General features: G+C 34.1%; 1 protein-coding gene across 11 annotated transcripts in view; it reads right to left on the bottom strand.

Annotated features, from left to right (window-relative positions):
* The window catches only part of CSNK1G3 (casein kinase 1 gamma 3), a 67,530-nt gene that overhangs the window by 22,148 nt on the left and 28,922 nt on the right, over window positions 1–16,460 (bottom strand). For 9 of the 11 annotated variants that reach the window (XM_027652501.1, XM_027652508.1, XM_027652500.1 and 6 more), the window contains 2 exons: window positions 12,967–13,036; window positions 1,210–1,358 (listed from right to left, as the gene is read on the bottom strand). In XM_027652501.1, the coding sequence (XP_027508302.1) occupies window positions 1,210–1,358; window positions 12,967–13,036 (219 nt within the window). Of the gene's footprint in view, window positions 1–1,209; window positions 1,359–12,366; window positions 12,423–12,966; window positions 13,037–16,460 lie in introns of all 11 variants that reach the window. The other 2 variants (XM_027652509.1, XM_027652510.1) reach the window with 2 other exon arrangements.

Raw genomic sequence — 16,460 nt, 5'->3', positions numbered from 1 at the left:
GAAAGTTTAGTTTAAGGTTCAGGTTATCACATTAAAACATTTTAGAAGCTACATATCTTACATGGAGTTTATATTTAGAAGAAATCACCTCCATCTTAAAACCAAAGGGATATTGTTCTTAACAAGATATCTTAGATATCTAAGATCAATAAAAATTGTACACTTTCCCTAAGCAGATACATCAGTAGTTTTCTTCTTTAAAAACAGGTGGTACAACTATGTTTTGTGCACACTGGAAGTAAAACCAGAAACTGTCATCAAGTAGTGAGCAGCAAAGTTTCATGTAGATCTGTTACACATTAGAGGCATAAACAAGAGAAGCACTGAAAGTTCATCACTATGCATATAATTACATTCCAGTTGGATCGCTTTCTATCAAAATTTCTGTATTCAGAAAGGAACAGAAAGTGTTAAATAAAACGGATCTTTAGATCTGTGATAACTTCAGCATTTTAAAAAAAAGACCTTGGTCATTTTGGCTGTAAATAAGCTCAATATGTCCATATGTCTGTAGCTGGAGGCCTGTTATACAATTACAGTTGTGTTTTAAACAGCTATTTTTACCCTTCATGAGTAATATTCAGGGAAGTGGAAGTTCAGTATCATTAATATTTCATAAGGACTTATTTAAAACTCGTATCATCAAGGTAAACATGCATAGATTTAATTGTCTTTCTTTGCACTTCCACCCACCCTTAGGTCAAAACCAAATAAGGAAATCTTCAAAAAAGACAATAATTCTTCATTGAATAATTTTGTACTATAATTTCTGGGAGGGTTTGAGGAATCTTTCATTTGTTCGTTTGCTTTCTTGCTTACAAGAATGCCCGGGAAAAATTTTTATGCTATTTAGGAGTCCCATAATCCAACTGCTTTTGCATGCTAGAATTATTTATATTTAATTAAAGTTTTCTTTTTAAAAGAGTATGCCAAACTAATATTCATTATTTCAGGTTGTGACCTGTGAGAACTCAGAGGATGTAATGTAATTTTATTTGTGTAATGACTCTTGAAAAACTGGAACAAAGTAAATGGAAGTAACATAAGACAGTTTACCTACTAAAACTGTATCACGTGCTCTTTAAAGACCACTGACATCAAATTAAAACACGAGAACTGCAAATCTCTTAAGTTAAATAAGCATTTAATCCATTGCAGACTAATTTAGTTATTCTAGTGAACACTCAAATTAACATCTATTCTACTTACCAACTGTATGGCTATCATAAGAACGGTTTTAAGAGAAAATGTCCTACCACACAAGTCAAACAAATCTTCCAGACTAGGTCCAAGTAGTTCTAGCACCATAGCATTATATTTGCCACATGGGCCAAAATAATAAACCTGAGGTATTCCATCTGTAAAACGAAAATACAAAGTAATTACAAGGTCTTAAATACAATTAATGAACATACCAATAAAATTCCTACTCAATTTCAAGTTGTTGTGAAGTTATAAATACATTTTTCACATAAAAGCAAAAATAAAACCTCATACAAACTACAGGTAAAAGATACAACAGGAATAATAAAGATAGTATCATTTTCATTAAATATTTTGTGACTGTTACATATTTGACTTGCGAAAGATGTAAAGATTTCATTAAAAAAAAAAATTAGAACCTCTCTGTTAGGTTTTGTAACAGTAAATTGAAACAGATTTTAAAAAGCTATGAAGAGAGGCTTAAATACGCTCTTTTACCAAAAAAACGGAAAAAAAACCCCACCAAAAACCAAAACCCACCACACATTTAAATTAAACCTTTTAAAATAAGGCTATTGACAAACTTACAGTTAGTAATAAACCCACCTTATTGTCTGCAGAAATAATTTAAAAACCCAAAAGAGATTAATGAACCAGAGAGTTCATTAACCAGAGGCAGGCAAACCAGAAGTTTGAAAATATCAACAGTTAAAGCCTTATGATCCAATTTTACTTACACCTTTTTGTACATATGCATTGTGTGACTATTTAATTAAAAATAACTTGGTATCATTGCTTCTATTCATCTTGCACTTTTCATATGCACAGGACATCTTACTCATTCAGCAAAATAAATTTTGTTTATATAAGGAACCTAGCTATTCCAGATTCTTTTTTTGCTCTTCATATCTACATATCCTCAGTGTCTCATTTATTTGAAATATTCAGTACTCTGAAAATGCATTCCTCCTTTCATGTGAGCTTTTTTACAGTATCCATTGTTACAATTACTGCACTATACAGAAGTACTAAACCTATTTTTAGAATACCTTAATGAAACACTGGATTTCACCTTCATTCTCTGTAGGTCAAATGTGAGTTTAAAAATTAAAACATCCCTAACTCTGGGTGTTTTTTGGGGTCTTTGGTTTTTCATGCCTTACTACAGTGCCACTTACACTGAGGGCACAGATTTATAATTGTTTCCACTACAGCTTTGGGGGGAAAAAAAAATAAAAAAAATACATTACTGTTTTAGCAAAACTAAAATCAAATTAATTACATGTTTTTAAGAGCATTTTCACTAATCTCTTTCCTACAAGTAAGAATATTGAAAGGAGAACCCCTAAAAATCCAGTTTAACTGTTCAGTGTTTTGAAGACCAGACCTTCAATTTATTTTCAATATGTGTAATCATACCCATCTCTATACTAATATACTTAACATGCATAATTATAGCCATTTCAGAAAGACTTGACAGGAGTAGCTTATTGCTACTAATGAAGGAGCACAGACCACATTGCATACCTCATACTGTATCAGAACACGGTACAAGATAGTGTTCTTCATTTTTTTAAAAAATCATCCCTAATGACCAGAGAGATAGCTAAAAGACTTGACCTTCTGACTAGGCAAAAAACTCCAGAACACTCCAAAATTGTGTTTAACACATTATAACTTTCTGCAAGGCACATATGGAGCATTCTGTCTAAAATTACCCATATTGACAAAATAATTTCATATTAATATTTCAAAGTACTAGAAGTTGGTGGTTTTGGTTCTTAATCAAAACAGTCTTACTGCTTTTGCTTAAAAACAATAAGCTAATATCATCCTGCTACTTGTATTATCTCTTCATGTCTCTAGATCTCCAGAAGATAAGTCAGAAAGTAACATGATACTAATAAATCGAATCTGAGGCTTTTTCCCCACTATAGAGAAATAAATAATCTCTTCTATATAAATCTTTAAGAGATATTGGTGAAGTTAGAAAAACACAGAAATTCTGATTTTTAGAAAATTAAGAATTTCCTATTTTGTTGACAGGATATTCCAATATGTATTAGCAATTAAGAAAATGTATATAATTTCCATTCTGAATTAGTCTGGTTTCAACCACTTTCCTTCCACAAGAAGGAACTACTCAAAACTTTAAGACACATCCCAGTTGTCTTGCAGTGAAATAAAAGTCATTGTTCTTACGTTTCTTGCTCAATAATTGATTATCATTCAATCCTTTCTATTACCTTGACACATCTTCTGCCTCATTCTCAAATATCCTTTATAAAAAGAAGTACCGCTTCCCATTATGTACGGAACTCAATCATTATCACACAAACATCACTAAAAGTTACAAGTAACTTCCAACTCTTCCACCAAAGAAGAAACTTACTTGTGGTCAAAAAACCAGATTCACATACTCTCACCAAATTACCTTACCACTTAAACATCTACTTCCTTTCTAGATTTAAAAATCTGAATACAGCATTCTTATTTTCAGATATGTGTCACATTTGCTTATCCCTAGATATTTACACTTGATCACAAGTAAAACACTTTCATTTGAATGATCTCAATTCATTAAAGCCATTTACAATACTTTATGTGACTGCTTTGCAATGAAATTGTAAATCCATTTTAAACCAATATGACTTTGAATCCCATTTTAACCTCATGGCAAAAATCAAGGAAGTCGTGACTTTGAAATTAACTATTTGAATATCGTTTGGTTTCCAGTTTCTTTTTCTAGAAAAGTTAACTTTCATTAGCCACCTAAAATATTGCCGCTATACAACACTGGTCTCCAAAATAAGAGACCAAATGCCCTAAAAGTGCATTACTATCCACTGGGGTGCTGGGGGGTGGGGGGAAGGAGGGAGGGAAATAGAGAGCAAATTTTGTATTTCCTTTTTTCTAAAACTAAGAAACTAAACTTTGCTAATATTACATACATGGATTCACACTGGAGCTCTCACTAAGTCAGATGGTTGTATCACAGTACACATAGGAGAAATCCTGGCAGATAAGTGGGAATGCAGAGATGGTGACAGTAGTGTACCTGTTTGTTTATTCATTTTTGGCTTACTGCAATTATGTGTGCCCCATTAGGTGGATTTATGGATTATATTGCCTAATGTTTGCTTAAGTGCTTTAGTCCACCATGTTTATGTACTTGACGTCTAGAAAGTTTTTAAAGCTGACAGATCTGATTTTCCCTATAATGATGAAAGGATAAAAACATCAGAATAAAGAAAACATTACTAGAGTAATTAGAGTTTTCTCTAAGCCAGTCAAGAAATACACTGATGTGATCTGCATTATATCTTATTGCTTAGACTTTTTGTTAAATCAGATTCATAAATGCCAGTAAAATACACAAGACTGCTCTTGCAGAACGAGGTGTTCTGTATTCAGCTTCCTATACACCACTGCCTTGTATCTGTATTTTTAATCTTCCCATGTGACAGTTCACTGGACAAAAACAAAAGACCTTAGGTAGGTGGAAGATTTGCAGTTACAGTTATCTTTCATGGTACATCCATACTGGTACTCTGGCAAGGACACAATTCAACTAACTGCCACAAACACAAGTATTCTCTACTTAGTCTACAAAATCTGGTGTGAATCCTCTCAAAGGAAGAGATTATAAAATCCAGGGTAGTGCCATATGTGCGTTTTGACTTGAACCAAAGCAGCATAGACAGAAGGGCCATACAATATCTCAAAACATAGCACTGTAATGCTCCTGAAACCATGATCATCTATGAACCATAAAACCCTAAACATGGAATGAGACACTGTATCAGCAACACGAATTCAGCACCAAAAAACTTAGACCACATTTCTTATTTGCAAAAATAAGAATATGTTTGCATAAATAAGAAATAGTAGTATAACAGTTAAATCTATTTTCAAGGAAAAATCTTCTGTAACTAAGTATTTACATTACTAAAACAGAATTACAGATGCATTTTTATTGTCATCTTTATTAAATCAAATATCCATTTATCTAACATCCACTGTTCTGTGAACTGTATCATCAAACCTCCTTTCACAATTACAGTTATCTATTGTATGCTACAAAAAACCCACAATTAATCTCTGAAATCTGTGTGATGTCACAACCCAAAACCAATATAAATTTTTGCATAGAACCAGGCTTCTTATGACCAGTAATCACTGTTTCTCAGAAATATTATCATGTGAATCTATTATGCAGTTGTCATTCTTACCAGATCTCTCGCATTTATTCTAGGGGAAAAAATTACTTTAAATATAAATTGAGAAAATTCTATACATTTCCTTAAGCCAAATGTTAGAAAAGGATTAGTATAAAACAAGAAAAACTGCCAGAAACATTTTTTATAGTTTTTGTGGGACTACACTTGAAAAATAAATTTGCTATTATCATCATCTTTCATTCACATAAACATAAATATTAGCATATTCACATTGATAATTGAGCAGCTCAAACTTTCAATTACAGGAATTGTATCAGCAGCAAACTCAAAATGGAGTCAGCTTCATCCCAAACTCACAACAAAACCATAACAGCCATCAGTACACAGATTAACAGCACTTATGAACAGATACCTCTTCAGCAAGAAATCCAATATTTGATTCAGTTTAAGCTCTCTTACAGATAAATTCTTAAATTAAGGATAGAGTATTCTTTTTTAAGATCACCTGCACTAATTTTTATTAATCAGAGATTAAAAAAACTTCAACTAACTGCTTACTGTTTATTCTTCTACATAATAATCTCAGTCAAATTAGAACAAAATAAAGTAGGACAGCTTCACTAAAAAAAAAAATAAATTAAAAACAGCTTTCAATTTAAGAGTAAAGTCTCAGTTACCTGCCTAGGCATATCTCAAAGCAAAGTTCTGAAGTTACTAATAAAATTCACTTTGTATTTATACTGCATGACAGTTAGCAAGATATATAAAAAGGTTGTGAAATGAGACATCTCAGATACACCTGTAAGAACTCATGAAATGTAATTCATATGTCAACTGAGACTATTCTGAAATTACTTGCTAACTCTGTAGCTCCCAGGTAAGATATTTTATCTTCCACTTCCATTGTTACTGATCATTACAAACATAATACATTTGGTTTAGAAATTAAACAATATTCTAAAATCTGAAGCTCCAGTCAATTACTGCTACTTTAACTAAGTACTGGGGACAGTCTATGTGCTGCAAACAGATTTGTTTGCATACATATCGCATTCGAGTACTCGCAAAAAATCTTCTTTTCAAACTCACTTCAAACCCCCAATAATCTCCATAATTCTTATCCTATAATAACAGTGTGGGCAAAATACCAGTCCCAAAATATTTTGCAAATATAGAATGAGCTAAGTTATTTTTAATTGTATAAATTGAGCTACAATTTGTTTCTAGCACTACTCTAAAGGAGACTTGTTAATGAGATACTTCCTCCTGATATGGAAGAATATCAACCTAGTAAAATAAGCCACAGTCTACTGTGAAAAAGAAATCAAGAAAACATAAAGCTGAAAATTTTGTTGTAGAAGAGTTATAGCAAAACACAGATGTTGACACATTGATGAAATCAAGCTGTGTTGCATTTTCATCCAGAGGCTGAAGTGAAAGGCAAGGTGGCTATGGCCCAGGAGATTAATTAGAGGTGGTATCACGAGCAGTCTGAAATCCTATTGCCTTCTCCCAGTGACAGATCAAAAAAAAAAAAGACCTGTAATTATCTTGAATACAAAAGATAGCCTGTCTTTTAGTGCCAATATCTGCTTCATGCATTCTATATCCTGAATAGAGGTGTACAAAAAAAATGCCTAGGTACCACGGCACACTTGGGTCTCATACACACCAGCTAACACTGGTCTGAACTGAAATTATATGACGAATCACAATTTTGTTACTATGAATGGTTTTGTCTTTACCTAGAAGAAAAAGCACTAAACACTGAAGTACTGAACCTCATTCTTGGCCTTCAAACCATCAAACATTTCCAACACGGAGAACAAGGAAAAAAACATAAATAGCAGCATTTAAAGCTGTGTATAAAGTACCTCATAACAAAGAAGCATTCAGTCTCTAGCCTTAAGGCACTCTGCCCATCTCAAAATCAGAAATTCAGAGTATTTCAAAGTCACATTGGTACATTACCAAACCAAAACACAATTGTCTGACAAATCCTGACATGCTTTAAAAGCTAAAATAAATATTCTACTGAGCTTGACTACCAAAATGGAGCAGACTCCACAGCTCTGCATCAGCAGCTGACCACCATACACAAATGCTTTGTACTTCCCTGGCTGCAGCTTCTCAAGACTACCTACAGACCCGTTCTTACTAGCCAATATGTACACAAGTGATCTAGTAACGTTTCTGTACCTTCCAAAATCACATTATGCCTGCACTGCAATCTTCTTCAACCACTAACCCAACAGCAACTTTTTGACCACCGCTGTAAAAGACAGGCTCTCACAACCTCAAAACTGAAAAGAATACTTTTAGATAGCAATGCAGAGCACATTAACCACATGCTTGTTGGTAGTGAACCACAAAAAGACTCACAGACAGAATGCAATACTTAGCATTCACTTCTCAGTGGCCATAGCCTTTTGAAGTATAACACCTTCTTCTGTAGTACACAAATACGTATTTTATACATTTACTGGTCAATAGTCACCCTGTAAGTTTTTACAGATTTTAGAGTGGAAGTGTTAACTAGATTTCAGCTAAAAGAACATAAGTACAAAAGTTAAGAAAAATAAAATACGATTTACAATACTGAGCATCTGCCTTCTCTGAAATATTAATACAGCAGTTTGACCAGTAGGATAATCAACAGCTGAACAGATCTTTGTCTCTTTTAAAAATGGCCTCAAATGAAAGAATAAAATCTAACAGTGGATATCCCTCGTTGCTCTAGACAGGTACTATAGTAAGTCTGTTTTAACAGCACCACAGGGACAGGAGTTCTACTAAGATACCTTAAGAAGCAGAAGCTCCTGCCATTCCTTTGTTCCACTTATCAGATGAGTAAGTACAAAAGAGTCTTCATTCACTTGGAAAGACTTGCAGCCATTATGATAACTACTCCTTCATTAAGACACGCTAGAAAAATTAGACAACAAAAAGTCGAATAGTTTTTACACTCTTCAACACATAACACCTGATTTCTTTAATTTACTAACTGCTTTCTGCAAAAGGGAACTGTACCATACTGTAAATGCCTAGCTGTTAAAGAATAAAAGCATTTTAAGTTTTCACCAATAAGGGTTTTTTTAACTGAAAAAAAAATCCCACATTAAAAACCTCAGTTTTACTTAGTATTTTTTGCTGTAGTCAAATTGAGGTAGCAGTTACTGTTTAACCCAGCTCCTCCTAGGAAATTGAATTTAAGTACAGTTAAATTATGGGTATACTACATGAAATACACCTACAGTTCATCTTCTAATTGTACAAAGAAAGATAGTATAAAAGATGAATTCAGAAATCAGTAAGAAATACAAAACTGCTTTCTATTAATTCCAAAAGTCCCAGTGCAATTTCAGGTAAGAATTCAGCAATAGTTTTACTTGTAGTACTGTGCTTTTGGTAACATATCAGTTTTTCTTACAATTCATACTTGAATATTCAAAAAAATACATATTTAACAAATTTTGTTAGAAGACATTTTAAATTCCATCAGTATGCCGCTCATTCAGTTGGCTAGAAGTTGCTACATACTGACTGTATGATCTCAAACTTCAGGAGGAAAACATGCTCATAGCTACTGAATGACAACATTATGTCAGAAAAGAAAAAAGCTAAAGGAAAGCTAAATAATGACGAGACTAAGATGAGCCACATCTTCAGACTAATTTAAGAACTATTTTTAATAAGTTTTAGGTCTATTTGCGTGAATAATTAATAATGTTTCAAAAAAAACCCAAAAGTACATAAAATGTTTCCTGTTTAGGAAAGATTCTTCACTTTTCTTTTTCCTGACAAACACCTACATGATACTGCACATTCATAGGCACATCAATAAAAAGTTCATCACTCATGGTTGGGCTTCACGAACGAAGATTTGGGAAAGGCTCTATCCACATTTGTTAGAAGCGCGCTGGTGGCTAATGAGGCCAACGCGAGATAGACATATCTGATTGCAAAAGGCACAGCAGAAAGACTTAGGAGGTATAACTCCTTAGGATGTATAATCAATAAAAAATATATTTAAGAGTAAAGGTAAACCTTCTTTACGAGCAGATTCTCTCCAAAGGAATACACTGAAATGTTAATAATTATCCATGCAAGTCAAGAGCACTTTTTATTAAAGAATTAATACAGTTTAAAAGTCCTGTATATAAAAACTGCATATCTATCCTATTTCATGTCTATTTTTTCCCTTATTCTCTCAGGGAGCAGAACTATAAAAGACCCCTCCAAATTTTTTTCCACTCAAGCATGTCTTCCATCTTCATGGCATTCAAGACAGAGAATAGCAAGATTCTTTCCACAGAAATTAATAAAGCATATTAAAAAAAAAATCTAAGTCACAAGGTCACTAGAAAAGAAAGAAAAAGGGATATTATAAGAATAAATAAAGAGATTTGCAGTAGACAAATACTGGCTTGAGACAAGGGAATACTAAGAAAACATACAATTTCAAAATGCTACTTTTTCCTCCTCTTCAAGGAGGTCCACAAGATCAGAGGAAGCACAAAGGAGTTCTATTGAAAAGGGTTGGAAGGTAAAATAATCTGTAATCCTAATAACAGTTTCATTATTTGCTTTCAGGGAGATATTGCAGGAAAATAACCTCATTTTCTTCCAGAACTATTCATTGCCATGTTAATGCCACTCCCTCCTCCCCATGCCATCTCCAAACACGGTGGGATTTCACAGGGGCTACAGGAATTTTATCCCTTAAGCATCAGGTTATTTCACACTAAGCAAAAGTCAGTTTGCAGCATAAACTGAGAATTCAGAAAATAATGACTCTGCTTACAAGAGTGGGAAAGAAAGGGAGTACTACTCCCTTTTCTCCAGTTGCTTCTGAAACTATAGTAGTCACTTGCTATTAATATACATGAATACATGTAAATATGAGAAGGGGAAGCACAGTTTTGTACAATTAAATGCAAAATACCCAGTCCACACAGTTATAAAGCTATCAACCAAACTACAAAAAGGTTGTCCGAATAAACAAAAACTGTAATTAAGAAAGCCTGCAAATGTTGATTTTTAGGGACTTAAAAGCCAGAAGGCTTCAGACAATTGTGACTGCTAGTGTGGTAATTATGTACCAGAGAAACTTCCCATCTGCTCACAATTACTATACTTGAAATTTCTTCCAGTAGTAACAACTACTTTTATACCTCCTATGATAGACTCTTCTGTGACTTGCACACTGAAGATCACTTCCTTTAATCTACTCTTGCTCTGACAAAAGTACAGCACTGCCCGTAAGGCAACACTGTCCTCATGGATAGATCTAGCATAAGATTTTTTAATATCTCTTGTTCTAGGAAGGATTAGCTGCTTCTTGAATTTATCACTTGGTCCACCAATTTTCCAACACTATGTTTTCCAACTGTTCATGTGACAAAATTTCTTAAATCTATGCTTGATAGTAAACAAGCATCTTATGAAAAATCAGTAAACCAACTGCCACAGATTACATGAGAACAGAAAATACATAATACTGCAACTTTTTTTCTTGAAGAACCTTAGACTGTGTAACTTCCTGGGCTTGAGGACCCAACTCCTGCAAAGACGGAGAAAGAGACTGCTGCAGAAAGGTAAGGAATCAGCAACTTTTTCAACTTCTAAGTAGAAGATAGGAAAAAGAATATTTCTTCTCAGTGAGCCTTTACCACAAGCCTCAAGTGTGTACCTGAGAAAGGCTCAGAAAGGAGCTTTCAGGGTTCTGTACGTGCTGGGGCAGGCTTTCACTTTTGAATAAAAGCAGGTTACTGCAAAAACAGAGGAGGTCTAAGACAAGGTTCTTCATAAATATTGATGAAGCTCAGTAAGTGACCAGCTTTATCTTTATCTTACTTTATTCAGTAAACAAAAATATATACAAAGTTACATTCACTAAGACATTTTTTACCCAAGAAATATTCCCATTAGGTTTCCTACCTCCGAGAAGCATTGCCTAATTTCTGAAGTCTGAACTAGAAATTATGGCTTTATTCTTACCTCCAATACACACAGTTCCTTTCCAATTTTAGACAGTTACACCTTGGTTTTCACAGCTCGGTACAGCCCCTAACTTGTGGGTTGTCATTACCCATTAGTTAAGTACTTAAGATCTCAGCTTTGCACTTATTTCAGAATACTAGTCTATCTAAAGTATGCTGACAATTTATAACTACTAACAAAAGAACACCCAGACATCATATTCTGATGACATTCTCCAATTAGCAAGCATTTATGACTCAACATTTTTACTAGGTATCTGCAATTTTATCTTCCATCTATGAAGAGGAATAGACCATGTCATGTCTTGCAAAGAGCTGTCTCTAAAGATTCCTGGTTGCAAAGCATTCATCCTTACAGCATAAAAAAAAAATTTCTATATCAATTGAACATATTAGAAGGTAGGTTTCACCAGAGAAAGCCTTTAAAGAACATAAAAAAATGTTGAAAGCTACTAAATTAGATAAACACTATCCAGGCCATTGCAGCAATGAACATATGACCCTGAATTTTAAGTAAAAAAGTGAAAGTGGTATTTAAAAAGTATTAAAAGTCATTATAATGCACACACATTCAAGGTAACAAAACGAAAGTGGTATTCCCTGCCTTTCAGACATGACTTTTAATCTTAAATAGCATTTTATACCAGTTTAAGCATAACTAAAATCAGTCACAAAATCCAGGCTGCCTTTGCTAAAAAAACCACCTGAGCATGCATGTAAAAAGCCAGTTAGTAGCCCATTTATACTATAAACTTCTATATTAGTAAAAAATGGGAAAATAGCTAACTACATGACCTACTCTAGGAATTAAAGGAACATTTTCAAGGAAAAGATATAAGGTTTTTTTCCTAGGTTATAACTGATTTAGAGAATATCTGCACTCACTTTCCTAGTTTAAGAAGTTTCACATCTTGCTAACTGATTATATGCAGTTTTGTGAAAGGCACAAAAATATGTGAGAAGTTTTAGGTATTGCTCACCTATAAAAGCAAAAGGTGACAATTGGATCATTCAGGCGACCATCATAAGAGTACTTCTGGGTATAAAAGCACCAAGGGGAGCGAAATGAGAAATTCAAATATTAAACTGCATTTAAAGTTAAACTTTTTACAGAAGTATTTAAGAGGTTTAAAACTAGCAAGTAGCAATATATACTGTATCAACAAAAGTGAAGTAAAGCTAACTTGAGTCTGAAGCTATTGAAGTAACAGCAACTTTAAATAAAAATACTGATTAGTAATCAGCAGTTTGGAGATCTGCAGTGTTTATTCAAAGAGAATGCACTGGGAATAGTCTCAGATTACTCAGTTTAAGGTATACCCATATGCAGACAAATGCTGTGACAGCTAAGACTCATTAAATAGGATTCCATAAACACATTTTAAATTAAAGAATAGAACAAAAATGTGTTACAACACTTGAAAAAAATTATACATTAATCCACTCACTCATGGGGCTTCTTTCTGCTTTAAGTAACTAAGAACACTTTATAAAGTAGATTTATACCCTAAATCCAAAAACTTCTGTCAAAAATTGAGCCTGGATTACATCACAGTAAAATGCGTAACACTCCTTTTTACCTCCAGATCCTAGCTGCTTGTAGAATCTGTATTCCAAATGTAGCTGTGGTGCTCTCGACTTCATTGGCTCCTGATTTAAAAACAAAAACAACATTTAAAATAAAGCCTAAAAACTAATATACTAACTTACTACCAGTCAAACTAGCCCTACTGTTTCCAAGCCACATAGAAAGTTTGAATGTTTTTTTCGAAATTACTGGCAATTAAGAAACCAAGAAAATGAAGCCTCCCTCGGGTGACACTACTGCATAAAGGGCCAATTATAACTTGCATGGCTCCACTGGACCGGGGTCCAACATGCAAACCAAAGCACAGATCCACAATGGAATACTTGAAAAATAGCATGGCACTCCAAAGCATGTACGTGTTATGTCTTGCAGTTCTCAAAAAGTGACATTGATATGCAACTTAACAGCTTGAAAAGACTCCAAAAACCTATGCCGCAATAAATGTATCCTTATTAAAAAATGTTTTATCCTAGGATCTTAACAAAAAACACCAAATCCTTTCACCAAATAGTAACAAGCTTAGCAGAAACTGAGCATCACCATCCTAACTATAAATCCAAAATAAAGAAAAGCCCCAGAATAAGTTTGTAGTTTAAATCTTGCCTTTTAAAATATAATTTATGTACATTAATGAAATCTCAGTTCTGTGTTCGACATGCTAGCATGTCAAGTCTTATAGATCAGCACTCCTAGGATGAAGCACAGGAACACACAAAGAACCTAAATCAAAGCCCTAACTTCTTGAGTATCTCCCTTTGCAAAGTAAAGGTACTTTACCACAAGATTCTTGAAGTAATTTCCTAGGGTATCTTTTGTTTAGAAGATATACCTAGTTTCTTATGATATGTAACACAGTCTTAAGGTTAAGCTGAGCCAGGGGAGATTTAGGTTGGGCATTAGGAAGAATTTCTTTACTGAAAGGGTGATTAGATATTGGAACAGGCTGCCCAGGGCAGTGGAGCATCCTTGGAAGCATTTAAAGAAAGAGTGGATGTGGCACTTATTGCCAGGGTCTAGTTGACATGGTGGTGTTCGGTCATAGGCTGGACTCAGTCTCAACGGTCTTTCCCAGCCTAACTGATTCTGTGATCTTCCAATGCACCAGTGATAATTTGGACATTATCTGTGCATTATTATTAAACAACCTGTTACTACTAGAGCTGCAGCACATACTTGGTAAGTCTTTTAATACAGCTAGCAGTAATAACTGATAATGCTGGATGTCAGTTTTCTGGAAAAGTTTGGGCAAGGTGCTCATCATTTTCCTCACACAGTCTTCTCCAGAAGCTATGAGTTTATCGACCTGTGTTGTTTCCTAATGTCATATCCAGGGCATAAGAACTATGAGCTCATGTGCAATCATGAGAAACTTAGTCCTCTTTCTCAACCCATCTCATTCAAACACTCTGGTGTTTCCAATTCCTGTCAAAGTCCCTATCAGTAAATCAATGTTGCCAGGATGCCAAAGGTTGATGCCTAAAAGTAAAGAAAGACCAATGTAACAGATTCTGCAAAAAAGAAATAGAATTTACTATATGCTTTTTATGCTTCAGAGCATTCATCATAGCTGAACACCGTCATCCTTTCAAAGAAGTGAGAAAGAACTCTCTAAAAAAGACTGTTTATCCTTCAAAAAATTAATTACTAAGCAAGACTAGCTGGGCCTCCAGACAATCCTAGTTACAGTTTATGAGAAGCACACATGAAATTTATGATCAAGTATTGAAGACAGATATTCTCAAACAAAACACTTTACTGTAAACATGAGCCTAAGTAAATCAGTGCAACTATCAACCATTAGTACTCAGCTTTCAGAGGTATGAGTAAATCCATTATAATGCATTTATTTAAACATTTTAACCGTTCACAAAACTACGCAAATTTAGCTACTAGTTTGCCTGCAGCAGTGTTCTAAAGTCTGTTAGTTACAAAATACATCACTCTCTACATAGTGTCTAATTAAAAGTTGTGATTCTGCCTGCTATAAGGAAAATATTTTATTCCACAAAACTCTGCATGTCTGCTAATTATAATAACACAAGACACTGGTTTAATTAAGTTTAACTTTGTTCAGTTATACAGTTTTGTCTCGATAGTACATTAACAACTTAATAGCCTCTCAATGCTGTAAGATGGTCCTATAAAAAAGATGAAAAATAGTTTGTATGTATGATATTTACATGAACAAATGTACATAAAAAGTTGTTTTAGGGAAAAGAAACAGCTTCCAGTTTTTGACATACACATCTACTTCTTCATGAGCACTGCACGTGTTCTGGTCATGTGCAGGAAACAGTCCTGATAAGCCTCCAGAAGGCAATGTTCTCAAACAGTCAAGCAAGTCTACTTGACAACTACATAACAGCCAAAGACTAAAGTTAAACTTTGAGGGACAGTTAAATAATTTTACTCCCTGTAGTAAAGGTGAACAAAATGTGGTAATATGTACTTGCATTCCATTCACTAGATGGCAGCCTTTAGGAATTGCCTTATTTTTGTAAGGACGTCTAGATATCTTCCTGTAACTCCTGACATGCAAAACAAATACATCAACTTTTTCAACAAAACATGTGAAAGGGCAAGCACGATAAGCTCTTCACCCAAAAATTTTTTTTCTACAAGAATAAAAAAAGAAATTGCAAAACATGATTCTTTATTTTCGGTACATTAGTGTTTCGGTACACACATTAGTGTTTCGGTACATTTCAGCATGTAAAAATAAGCTTGGGAACACATAACTCTTCAAATACCATGTTAATCCCAGAGGACTTTGAAGTCAATTTCTCTGCTTAACAAAATAAACTAGTGTATTTTGTTTTACTTACATAAGCTCAGGTCGTCACTAAAGTATCCTGAAAGAACTGTTCTGGGATTTGCAATGTTTCTGTAAATGACCTTCCCTACACTGCTTTTATATTCAACTCTAATTATTTCAAAGTTTCAGTATTAAAACCTAGACACCTTCTTTTCTCTGCAAAAGATCATTTCTCTCTTAACAAGGGACATGGGATCTTGCTCCAATCAAAGAATCAGTGGGCAGTTTACTAAGCCCCAGTTACCTGAGTAACAGAAACAACAGCTCCTTAGTTTATCAGACAGGGTCTTCTGAGTCAAGTTTTTTCCTTCCTGTTTTTCTTTTGTGGGATGTTTATACGTTCAAATAAAAGGATAAAGACACCTGAAATGTGAAATCTGTTTAAAGTCCATAATGTATTTTTTCACAATTATTTTTGTCCCAAATACTTAGAATAAACTACTATACCATTTTGAAGACATGTCACTGCCCTTCTAAAGGGCTCTGAAAAAGCAGTTTACTTGAACTGTAAGGTTTGAAGTTTACGAGAACTATGATAATCCAAAGCACAATATCAAAAATCAGCTAGTATCCACTTTTAATGTTTTTAAGTCAGTCAGTAGGAACTCCTGCTGGGGAGTATATGGGGGGATACATAAGGGGGGGATACATAAGGGGGGGATACATAAGGG

The sequence above is a fragment of the Corapipo altera genome, unplaced genomic scaffold (assembly GCF_003945725.1).
Source record: "Corapipo altera isolate COAL_440 unplaced genomic scaffold, ASM394572v1 61286, whole genome shotgun sequence".
Lineage (NCBI taxonomy): Eukaryota > Metazoa > Chordata > Aves > Passeriformes > Pipridae > Corapipo > Corapipo altera.
This window is presented reverse-complemented; position numbering and strand designations above follow the sequence as displayed.